The sequence below is a fragment of the Sitodiplosis mosellana genome, unplaced genomic scaffold (assembly GCF_009176505.1).
Source record: "Sitodiplosis mosellana isolate CC-2019 unplaced genomic scaffold, AAFC_SMos_1.0 Smas_scaffold_5633, whole genome shotgun sequence".
Classification (NCBI taxonomy): Eukaryota; Metazoa; Arthropoda; class Insecta; order Diptera; family Cecidomyiidae; genus Sitodiplosis; species Sitodiplosis mosellana.
Genome location: NW_022600875.1, coordinates 1 through 11,377, shown reverse-complemented (window position 1 = coordinate 11,377; position 11,377 = coordinate 1). Strand labels below are relative to the sequence as shown.

Below are 11,377 nucleotides of genomic sequence, written 5' to 3'. Positions count from 1 at the left end.
AGCGTGAAAGCGTGAAACATATTGAATCAATGAATGCATTCATGACCTAGGGGCTTATGTGTCGTACGAATCAGTGTGAATCACTGCAAATCTCACGAGTCATTTTAAAAGATATAGGCAACTGCACGAATCTTACGAGTTTATATGAAGATTCGCAAGTCCTTTACGAGTCTCTCATATAAATTGGCGAATCACTGAACGAAACTATGAAATGTCAACTAGCATGTCAGTTAAACTCACAATTCACTCAATAATCGACTATTAGATCAACTTTTTGTTATTAAAAACATTGATTTTCTCATATTGTGATTGCAAAAAAATTAAAATACAATTTGAAAATGGTATGGTATTATATACTTCTGACTTTTATTATTGGTTGAATTCAAAATGTTGTTTTATTTTGTTTTTAAGGCAGAAGACAATGTGTTTGATGTTTTGAACGATGTTTTGGGTGTTAAAATCCCCGGAATCCTTATAAATATTTTGAAGGAATCAGGCTTTACTTGTCGATCAACTTTGGCTCTTATCAACTTAGAAAATGTTGCAGAAATTGAGGAATTCATAAACGAAAATCGTGAAGTATTAGTTGGATCTATTTACGAACAAACGAATCCATTTAAATTTTTGCCAGCGCATCGAATTTTAATACGAAATTTGTCAAATTATATGGGTCAACTAAAAAATCGTGAATTAAATGTTGAACACAAAATGGACCTATCACAATTCCCGTATCTACTCAAATGCTTCATTGAAACAGCTCAAGCCCATGCAAATAAAAGTGTCAAGGCATTTCGTTACACTGAACATATCCAGTCATTCTCCACTTATATTTATATGATGTGTGGTAAATCATGCTACGAATCTTTAAGCGCTAACTTGCCCATTCCGAAAGCAAGTACAGTTCGTAAGTTCTGCATTTTTTTCATAGAACTTGGTTCTATTGTTGATTTGATCACTAGATTCCATTTTCAATTCACATCCATTCCAGTTGGCTATATTAATCAGAACAAGCAAAAAATTATCGAAGGCGAGCTAAGATCCAAACAGCTAAACGAGTATTTGGAGTGCTTACAACTCAAAAAATGGGTATGGCTCAGTGAAGACGCTACCGGGATAGTTTCGAAGATCGAATATGATCCATCAACCAATCAAATAGTTGGACTGGTACTTCCGTTTGATTCAGAAACAGGAATTCCAATTTCTTTCTCGTTTATGGCTGAGTCTGCTGCTGATATTCAGAAATTTGTGAAAATGAAAGCATCCAAACATTTATATTTAGTTTTAGCGCAACCGCTTATGGCAAAGGTACCTCCATTTGTTTTACAACTGTTTGGCTCCGATAATACATTTACTGCTGTTGATGTACAGCGACGATGGAAACATGCAATTGCAGAATTGCAGAAGTAAATATTTCCGAAAAACGACCACTCATGCCAAAATATACAATTTGAATTAATTTTGGATATCAATCATTTTTATAGGTATGGAATTTCAATTGCCGGAATTTCCTCCGACGGCGACTCGCGATTAATAAATTGCATGCTTTACAATAGCCCCATTGAAACTCACCTGAACAGCAAAGAAGATTGGGAATCATATGATATATTGAAATTTCTGCACTATATTCAAGATATTATTCACTGCATACTCAAGCTCAAAAATCGTTTTCTAAAGGCGGGCATAGTACTGCCGTTTGGTAATAGATTGGTGTCCGTCGCACATTTGAAAATGTTGATAAATAACGTATCGAAAGATGAACATAGCCTTGTGTTGAAAGACATATGCACCGATGATAAGCAAAACTACCGAGCACTAGAAAAAATAATGCATCCTAATGTTTCAAACGCTTTAGCTAAGCATGTCATCAACAGTGAAGCAACGGTAATGTACATTAGAATTTGCTCGGATGTTGCTTCAAGTTTTCGTGAGGTCGAATTATCACCTTTAGAGAGAGTTCATAAAATTTTTCACGCTGCATTTTTACTTCGCATCTGGAAGAAGTGGATTGGATGCTCAGGTGGAACATTTAATGTGAAGGAAAACTTTGTTACTGAAAATGCTTACCAATGCATTGAAATAAATGCTCATAATTTAGTTTCGGTGATAAAAATGTTTCGAGATAAACATTTGGAAGAGTTGTTCATTCCAATTCTGATGAGTAGCCAACCATGCGAAGAAACATTTCGAACGCTGCGGTCTATGGGAACGATCAATTATACAAAAATCAATTTTACGTTGTTGGAAGTTATTCATATGATTTCTCGAGTCGAACTGCTGAATAACATAGTTTATTTCAAACTAGCTGACTCAGAGATATCGCTGCCACGAAATAAAATTAATAATGCGAGTCTAAATTCAATCAAACTTCCATCTGATTCAGAAATTGAAAAAGCAATTGTTGGGGCTAAAAAAGAAGCAATAGCAAATGCAAAGAAGTTTGGAATGGAAACATATGATAGCGATATTGACATGGCATTGATCAATCGGCCTGATATATTTAATCCTACTCACCCCAGAAAACGAAAACATTTGAATGAGTCTGATAGTGAGTCCGATGTCGACACTGAGAACCCCATTTCATCAACATATTCAGCAACTAAATCGTATGCACACGAGCACTCGGAAGTTGAGTCAAGCCCGTACGTTCGAATCAGTGACCACAATGGAGAAGACAAAACCATTAGAAAGTCAACATTAATTTGGCTCTTGACCGATTCCGCAAAAAAATTAAGTAATGACCGATTGACAAGAGTGCAAGGTCCAGCAAAGAAAAAGTCATGTGCTCGCCGACTTAATTTTAGCGCTCCGGAAAATCCAGATATGTGTCTCATTGAAAATAGTGAGATTAAGATCGGAGATTGGTGTATTTTTGATTGTCCCGAGCAAAATGGCACAAACATGGGGAATCAGCTGGTCTTAGGAAATATTTTAGCCTTTCAATACATCAAGGGAAAAACGCACCGTGAAAAAAAGTACACTTGGGATTACGCACCCATTACATTCGAAGAAAACGACGATAGAAAAGCGCGAGGCATCGAAGTTCTGGCTACGTGGTTCAACATAGACTCCAACGGCAATGTATTAAGAACGGAGAGCAACCAAAGTTCCTATTTTAATATCGATTTTTATAAAGCAACTCTCTCGAACCCGCCCATCATAAATGAACAACTTTCTTTATTGAAATTTAAGACAGACTTATCGAAATATCTCTAATGTTTGTTATGCTGACTGTAATGCAAGAATATAATGGTCTCTTTGAAGAAATAAATTTCATGCATCTTATTTTGTTTTGAAACGTATTACATAAGTTGAAATGTATTTCAGTGGTTGTTTGTTTTTGCAGTTTGGCATAATTTTCACTTATTTCATAACATATATGGTCATTCGACTTCAAAATATAAAGTTTCTTTTCTAATTGAGTAGAATACTGATAATATGAACCTTATTCTATACGTTATTTCTGTTGAAACTTATGCTTTATGAATAGAAAAATAATGCTTCGGTGAACACTTGTGGGATTTTTTGTAAACTAGGTAACATTTTGTTTTGATAACTTGCACTTTGGTAGAAAAATCACAGTTTTGTATGAAAAAAAATTAATCCTAAACAAAAAACGTCAAATGTAAAATCAGTCAGGAAGCATGATTGCGTGATCGCAGAGTATTCAGTGTTGCCTGTTGCTATCCTATTTTTTCTCTTGGCATAACTTGGTGATGTAGCCTTCAAACTTGTCCATTCGATCCATATCACCTTTGCAACGAATTCCGAATAAGGCTGAAAATTAAACGTGTTTGGAAATTAGAACTGTACAACAACAATGGTTGCTTACACTTATATTTAATCACTCACCTTGAATGAATTGTTTCTCTTCATCAGAAACATTTGAACTTGCCAACCGATCTTCTGGCACCAATGCCATTAAGAGTGCACGTGTAAAACGTTCATCGTAATAGCGATCTGTGTCACGTGGTGGCTTGTTCCACTGCAACAACTTAACGATGAGACCATGCGGAAATTCAGTTAGATTGTCCCCAATTTTATAGACACGAGCCTTTTCCTTCTGCATTAGAAATAATTGCCTTAATAACAAATGATGAAAAAAAAACATAACCCATTTATGCCTATACTTACGGTTTCATAATATGGTTCTGGGCCGGATATTTCATCATTCTCTCGTTTGATGCGTTTGTCCTTCATCAAAATCATTGGCTTCGCAAAACCTTTGGATCCGACAGTCATTTCAAATACTTCACCCTCGAAGCTGAGGAGCTCAACGTCATTATCTTCATCGATCAAATTCAAAATGTCATTGTTGTTAGCTACGCGCAATCCCAATTGTGAGACGTTTGGCTTCTGTTCGATTTCATCGGCTTGAGAATTCGTCGTTTCTTGTTCTGGCTCTGGCTCGGATTGTAACGGGTCAACTGCTGATGCGTTGCCATTTGGTGTTGTTGAAGATTCAGCAGCCAAATCTGTTTCGATGGGACCATTATCATCGGCATGAGAGTCCATTTCTTCGATTACTTCTTGATGTGTTACAGGAATCGGCATTTCAACTAAACGAGCCTCGTTGTAAATTGCTGGCGCAATGTTTCGATGTTTTTCCATATACTTGACCGCATCACCATATGACACTATAATGAAGAACAAGAATGTTGCAATCGAAATTTTCTTTTTTGAAAATGCTGGTTGGTACAAACAAAACTTACCTTTGAAATGTTTCAATTTTGCAATGAAACATCCTGGTCCATCAAAATCGGTGCGAGACTGCAGATCAAAATTTGCTGGATAATCCATTTTCGGTGCGCCGTTTTCTTCGAATGCTTCCTCATCGTTGGTGTAGAAACATAAGAAACTTTGTGCGGTGTTCAGGCTTAGATTAATGAATTTTTCAATATGATCATCGATATCACGAACCCAAGTTGATGGCAAAATCAAAGTTGTGTTTAGATCAACAATATACACAACGAAATACATTTTGGAATTGGACGATGTTATCACAATAAATATCACTGTTTGTTTTTTCAAATATGAATGTTGAGTTCTTGATAATGTTTCTGCGAGTCCAATCGTTTATTAAATGTGACGATTAATTGCACACACAAATAGTCTCAACCACAAATATGTATAACATTTAATGCTCCTGTGGTGAATTGTCGTCTGAATCGTTCAAATAGTCCATTAACTTTTGCTCTTGTTGTTCATTCAAGCGAACCACTTGATCACTGACGATTGTTTCAGTTGAATCTTCAACCAATTCCACTTCTTCGTAAACAAAATGGCGTTTTTTTATATGCCGTATGAGATTGCTTATATTCCAGTAAGATGTATGTATACAGCTCAGTTTATCGTTGCAGAATGGACACTTGACTTTACATTTATGCTGAATTCCATCGAATTGAAGTTCAAATATATCGTTGTCAACACATCCAAGTTGAAGACCAAATTTTCTGCCGTACTCTTCAACTTTGCGAACTAATTTCGTTTTCAGTTCAAGCTCACGCACCAATTCGATCGCTTCACTTTCCGTCAATTTGCTTTTTTTCGATTTTTTTCCTTTGGTGTTTAAATATTTCGGAATACTGAGTATTAAATGCTTGTGTCCGGGCAAAAATTTGAAGGTTTCGATGTTTTGATATTGCGTGCCTTCCAAAATATTAGCTAATTTCACTCTGTTGGATTGCACAAACTCTTCGATATCGTTTAAACTTTCTTTGTCCAAAAGTTTTAAACTACTTTCACAGCAGAACGCGTTTGCAATAAGAATGGATTTAATGACTTCTGGAATTTTTCCTGTTGCGCGTTCAATTTTTTTGAATATAGATTCCTAAAAATAACAATGAACACAAAATAGTTTTACGTTTGTCGGTAAAATTTAATGGAACAACTAACCATGACAGCTCAAATCCGTTGACATATTTGAAATACGAAACTGAATGGTTTGCAATCCAAATAAACGTCAACATCAGCTGATCCGCGTTGACTCGCAGATTCGATATAAATGCCACATACTTTCTGTGCTAAGACTTGTGCATGTATTAGTATGAATCTGTTCGCGTTTTCACGAATCGCTGTGATTTGACGCGAGTCAGTGCGAGTCCGTGCGGTTCAATGCGTTTCAGTGCATCTCTTTTTTAATCTGCGTGGAAATATTGCGAGTCTTGCTGACTCGTGACGACAAATAAGCCCCTAGTTCATGACCATCAGAATATGTTTCACGCTGAAGAATACACCGAATATACACTAGAATATATATTGAATTCGGCGTCCAATAAGCGTGAATATATATTGTAGTCTCTTGAGTCGTTATTCGATAAGGTTAATTCTTTTATCACATGTTTTTGTTTGTATATTCGCTGCTGTGTGGTTTCGATTCCCTCTTTAATGTATGATTTGTGGAATTTCGACTTCGCTCTTTGGTTTGTGTTATATCAGGATCACAGCCCGTCAGTCATCATTAAGGCCCATCCCTTGACGCTGTCTCCAACTATTAAGACAAAAAAATGTCCTAAGCTTTTTGAAATAAATGGGATAAAAAATGACAACCTGGGTTTGCACTTTCTTTATGTTTGAACCGATCAAAAGACAGCACCAAGAAAACTTCATCTTAGCCTTCCATTACCGAGTCCATCACTCTATATTTTCGTCCATGAACTGAAGACTTCATCTGGCAGATTGATGAGTTTTCTCTTGAAGTCATGGTGTGGCAGAGTGGGGTCAATGCGAAGAAGATTGAATACGTGGCAGGCGACATTGAATGGTTGGAGATATGAGTAGTCATGACTACGTGTTCTTAATTTGACAAACTCTGGATTTCTGAGACACTTGGTCCCTGGGTTTAATTTCATTTTGTTTCTCAGATTTGGTGCCTGATTCATTGTATCTCCCAGTGTATGGTCTCAGTACATAGTTGTTTTCCTCTCGGTGTTGGTGATCTCCATTGAAGAAGATCAACATTTCTTTTTGTGTACTTTCAACGATTTTGCGATACTCAAAGGTGTTTGGCGACCATAATGTTGATACAAATTCGAGGACCGATCTGACCAAAGAACTGTATAATATTTGAATGGTGTCCCGATCAAAGTGGTGAGACTGTCGCTCGTGAAATTCACTCTCTTTTTCAACTATACCGAAAACATAGAAATAATTGAGAAAAAAAAACAGTTGTTCCACTCACGCCAACAAATTGATCACTGATTTACATGAGAAAGAAAATTCAATTTCATTAACACTCAAAAGCTAAACTTCTTTTTTTGGCAAGGCTGCGCATTTGTGTTGATATGCGATGGCTTTTGTGTGCGTGAGAGTTGTGTGTGCGGCAGTTGTGTGTGTGTTGATGTATCGAGTCGCGAGATATGGTTGCCTTTTAGGCTGAGCATTGAATATGCTTGCTGCATATCAATACAAATGCACAGCCTGGTTTTTTGCTGTCTAGAAAAATATTCAAAGTGAAAGTGAAAATGAAAACTCACCCAAAATTCATCAAGTGGGATATCCCAATCACCGCAGTGTCTTAAAATATGAGGCAGACTAAATAAAAACAATTCTAATGCTCGACTCAATTGAAACAGCGGAAAATTTCATCTTTCCACTTGATTTTATTCAAGTGCAAGTAATCATCTGTGATAAAAATGTTCTGAATTCATTCAAACTTGAACATCAATCACTAATAATGATGTATTTTAATATAGATTCTTCTTCGACACAAGTCAAATCGTTGGTAAAAACGTTACATTGCAAAGATCAGCCGATTTTTACTGCTCACACATCTTAAACGTTCGACTTCACGATGACACCATTATCGGTTTGTTGTCATTAATTTATCGCTTTCTCTTCGATTCAATTTCGCTGTGAGCGTGACGCGAATACAAATAAAATGCAGACTAAAACCACGTATGAATGCTAAGCATTCACTAAGTAGCGCGTCAATGCGAAAATACATGCAAACAACGTTAAACTGGATTTGCTTGATTGTTAATCTGCGAATACATGCTAACAACTCCAACAATACTATACAGCACCTCAACATGTACTAGTAATTGCTATATGCTCAGTGAAATTGTTTACAATTAACACATTCACTTCAATGTGATTATCAACTAACACAGCATTACAATTATAACTCACACAGGTTACAACCTTGTACATGCGATAAAGAGTCGGCTTTTCGTGCGATTATCACTACGGCGATTTGTTTATACTTTCTGTTAATAACAATTTTTCGCACAGCGATACTGTGATCAAATAGTATTGCGCTTACTTTTGACGTGAGAACAGTGTTTTATATACAGTGTGTGGAATGTGGATTGATACGAATTTTTGATTAAATTCTGAGAAAAATGGAACTATTTTCAACTTGAGAACGATTTTTTATCGAGTGCTGAAAATGTGAACGAAATAATTTTTGATTGATCATATCGGAGTAAAATGAATGAAAATCGAGTTGAAAAAGTGAAAAATTCGCTGCAATTTGGATTACTGATTGACATGAACTTCTGAATTTACTACAGACTTCAGACTCAAAAAAAAAATCACGCAATTGTTTTATTGATGTCGGTTCACTTAGCGCGGCATAATAAATATTGATAATTTACAAGACAGTGAAGGAACGAGAATGAACGAGTATGAGTTTTTGAGTTTGTGAGTGCGCTAGTGTGTGTGTGCGTTTAGCTTGATCAAAGTATCGTGTTACACTTATTTCTATGAACTTTTGAAATTTTTCGTTGTCTTTTAAAAACTTCGTGTATTTACGCGCATTGCTCAACAAAGTTAATCCACAAAACCAATTCAATGGTTCAAAAGTTATTCACATAAAAATTTGACTTTCATCGAATTTTATTTTTTTTTTTAAATCATTTACAATTATAAATTGTCAATTAGCTGACCTTCATCGATCGAATCTCTCATTTGGTTGAAATTATGTCGACAACCGCGAACAACGTTAGTTTCAGAGAAGGTTGTCAAGCAGCTAGTGTATTTGCAATGGCGGGCCAATTTTTTATGCTTGTTGAACGTGCACCATTGCCGATTTACTTTCACCTGTTTATCTGTGAGTTTGACACCGATATTTTAAGCAATTATGTTCGTCTGGGCCGGTTTTATAAACGCTAATCGATCAAAACCGTTTTTTTTTGCAGGCGCAAATCTACTAGCACATTTTACTTGGCTCTACGGATCATTTAACGTAGGATGATTTTTTTATTTCAAAGTATTTTCTTGATTCCAAAGAAGTTTTTATTCAATTCATAAGAAGTTTTTCATTAAATTTGTTATTGTATACATATTGTTAGCTCTATAGAGCTGAACTAATTCTTTCGGTATAGTTGAGTTTAAATGAGTTACACTTTGGTCCATTTTTGTGTCGAAAAATTTAAAAACGCACTTCATGTGCGAATATTTATGAGTTAAATGTTTTTTTTTAATTGTTACCATTTCACCAACAGTACAAAAAGGGCATCATGGTGATACCATTGATTTGGTTTATCATCACGGAATTTGCCTGGATCGTGATTTTTTATCAACTGTATACGAATTCGGCGGGCAAAGTATTCATTTTCATTGCATGCTTTATGACGGGATTTTTCATATTTGCTGCTTTGGGCACACATGCAACGATCAAACGAACGGCCGACGAAAGCAGTACAAATGAACAAACAACGAATGAGGCTCCCAATAGAAGTAATCTGGAAAGTGATCGTTTGAATGTGTAAAATCAAATGTTTGGAATTTAATTTGTGGAAAGAAAAGAATTCATCTGAGACCATCAGGAGGAGGAAGAATTCAAGGTTTTTTTTCAAGTGTATTTAAGATTTTATTTTGTTTCTTTATTTTAAGACATGCATATTGTATTGTTTAATTTGTTCAACAAATTTTGTTGAAAATGTGTAATTTACTAAAGATTAAACACAATATTTTTTAAAATAAATTCAGTGTAATCTCGTCATTTTGGGGAGGTGTTTTGAACCAATTAATATACAACAAAAATTTTTACAGTATATACTTACTGTATTCACAAGGGGAAAAACAAATTTGTCGCCGTAAAATTGAGTTCAATTGCGATGTTATTGCGTTAAATGCCATGTTTAGCCTTGACAATTTATTTTAATAATTTTTGTTTATTTCTCACCACTAATCACTAATCGACATTTTTCATTTTCAAGAAATTATTGAATTTACTGGTCGGATATAATATGATCAAAAATACAGGGTGACGCACTCGAAGCGTAACTAATACCAAAGACTATAACTTTTTTGTTTTTTTATTGTTCTTAAGGCATGAAATTTTGTAAAATGATTAAAAAATTTGAATCAGCTTCCAGATTTCAATATCACTTGCATTGGATCCAGTGCAACTGAAAATAAAATCTGGAAGCTGATTCCGAATTTTGTATCATTTTGCAACATTTCGTGCCTTTAGAGCAATAAAAAATATCAAAAAACAAATAAGTTATAGTCTTCTGTTTTAGTTACACTTCGAGTGCGCCACCCTGTACATTAAATAATTTAAAATGTTTTTTTTTTTTCAAATCTTCGATTGTTGATCTACGATGAAATTGAACAAATTCCGGAATCATATTTATAATCATTATTCACATATCTTTTCTGTAAGAGTCCTAAAATTGGCTTGATAATTAAAAGTAAAGCTCGGTTGCTATGCTGCTGGTGTGAGTAGAACTATCTTCATTTGGTGAAAGTTGGAACAACAATGAGTTTAATCTATACATAAAATTTGACATTCATTTTAATGAATAAATAAATATTATTGTGAGTATCACCTAGTTACTATATTTGTCCGATGTGAGAGTTTTGAACATCATGTTGAATGAATACACATATTGAATGAACTAAAGAAGCAGAAATGGAATTATAGTTATAGCATAGTTTCGAAACGAATTGCATAATCTGTATCGATCGAAGCTACTCACTTTGCAAAACGTTTCCAGTTTCAAAGTTATAATGCTAAATCCGTGGTAGTATAAAGGTTTTTGAATGTTCGCAATCATGAGGATGAAATATCTCTGCAGCTCAATGGGCAGTTCATGCCAATTCACCTCATAATACAAATAATTGGCCATTTTCTCAAAGCTCTCAGTAGCCACTTTGCCGAGATAACAGTAGAGAAATAATGTTGAAAAACCGATCAGAACGACTGACACAAGAATAGCAATATCGGGATCAATTTGTTTGACTCGCTGAAATGGATGAGCTTAGTCAATGTTTTGAATTAAGGCATACACAGAACATTCTTACCAATCCCGTTTGGAAAATGGTACAGGCCATCAGCAACATACTGCAAACTAGTTGAACTACGATTAACGGACTGAACACGTTAGCCGTGTCCATGAACCAACTGGAATTCAAAGAAAATAGCCCATTT

At 35.2% G+C, this 11,377-nt stretch overlaps 3 protein-coding genes across 5 annotated transcripts; 1 reads left to right on the top strand and 2 right to left on the bottom strand.

Moving 5' to 3' along the window:
- Positions 1-3,157: 3,157 nt before the first annotated feature.
- On the bottom strand, positions 3,158-7,799 carry LOC129572867 (uncharacterized). Of its 3 annotated transcripts, XM_055452981.1 has the most exons (7): positions 7,473-7,799; positions 6,547-7,193; positions 5,893-6,487; positions 4,710-5,827; positions 4,132-4,634; positions 3,850-4,060; positions 3,158-3,774 (listed from the first exon to the last, which is right to left on the bottom strand). In XM_055452981.1, exons 4-7 carry the CDS (start codon positions 4,975-4,977, stop codon positions 3,686-3,688), a joined length of 1,071 nt encoding a protein of 356 aa, XP_055308956.1. In that variant the 5' UTR covers positions 4,978-5,827; positions 5,893-6,487; positions 6,547-7,193; positions 7,473-7,799; the 3' UTR covers positions 3,158-3,685. The 3 variants fall into 3 exon arrangements, with proteins under 3 accessions (XP_055308956.1, XP_055308955.1, XP_055308957.1); XM_055452980.1 differs by having other exon boundaries at positions 5,893-7,193; XM_055452982.1 differs by having other exon boundaries at positions 3,283-3,774; positions 5,893-7,124.
- A 425-nt stretch (positions 7,800-8,224) lies between these two features.
- Positions 8,225-10,588, top strand: LOC129572865 (uncharacterized). Its single transcript, XM_055452978.1, has 3 exons — positions 8,225-9,049; positions 9,138-9,184; positions 9,444-10,588. Exons 1-3 carry the CDS (start codon positions 8,920-8,922, stop codon positions 9,708-9,710), a joined length of 444 nt encoding a protein of 147 aa, XP_055308953.1. The 5' UTR covers positions 8,225-8,919; the 3' UTR covers positions 9,711-10,588.
- Positions 10,589-10,764: 176 nt separating this feature from the next.
- Positions 10,765-11,344, bottom strand: LOC129572866 (odorant receptor 67d-like). Its single transcript, XM_055452979.1, has 3 exons — positions 11,251-11,344; positions 10,926-11,192; positions 10,765-10,844 (listed from the first exon to the last, which is right to left on the bottom strand). The coding sequence occupies exons 1-3, from the start codon at positions 11,341-11,343 to the stop codon at positions 10,776-10,778; spliced, it is 429 nt and encodes a 142-aa protein (XP_055308954.1). The 5' UTR covers position 11,344; the 3' UTR covers positions 10,765-10,775.
- Positions 11,345-11,377: the final 33 nt, after the last annotated feature.

Excerpts from the sequence above, each read along its gene's own strand:
- LOC129572867 (XM_055452980.1), bottom strand. The coding sequence starts at position 4,977 with ATGTATTTCGTTGTGTATATTGTTGATCTAAACACAACTTTGATTTTG. Across the intron at positions 4,061-4,131 it reads CAGAACCATATTATGAAACC|AAGGAAAAGGCTCGTGTCTA; the intron begins GTAAGTATAGGC and ends TTTCTAATGCAG. Across the intron at positions 3,775-3,849 it reads AGAGAAACAATTCATTCAAG|CCTTATTCGGAATTCGTTGC; the intron begins GTGAGTGATTAA and ends TTTAATTTTCAG.
- LOC129572865 (XM_055452978.1), top strand. The coding sequence starts at position 8,920 with ATGTCGACAACCGCGAACAACGTTAGTTTCAGAGAAGGTTGTCAAGCA. Across the intron at positions 9,050-9,137 it reads TTACTTTCACCTGTTTATCT|GCGCAAATCTACTAGCACAT; the intron begins GTGAGTTTGACA and ends TTTTTTTTGCAG. Across the intron at positions 9,185-9,443 it reads GGCTCTACGGATCATTTAAC|TACAAAAAGGGCATCATGGT; the intron begins GTAGGATGATTT and ends TTTCACCAACAG.
- LOC129572866 (XM_055452979.1), bottom strand. The coding sequence starts at position 11,343 with ATGGACACGGCTAACGTGTTCAGTCCGTTAATCGTAGTTCAACTAGTT. Across the intron at positions 11,193-11,250 it reads CCATTTTCCAAACGGGATTG|CGAGTCAAACAAATTGATCC; the intron begins GTAAGAATGTTC and ends CATCCATTTCAG. Across the intron at positions 10,845-10,925 it reads AACTGGAAACGTTTTGCAAA|TTCATTCAATATGTGTATTC; the intron begins GTGAGTAGCTTC and ends CTGCTTCTTTAG.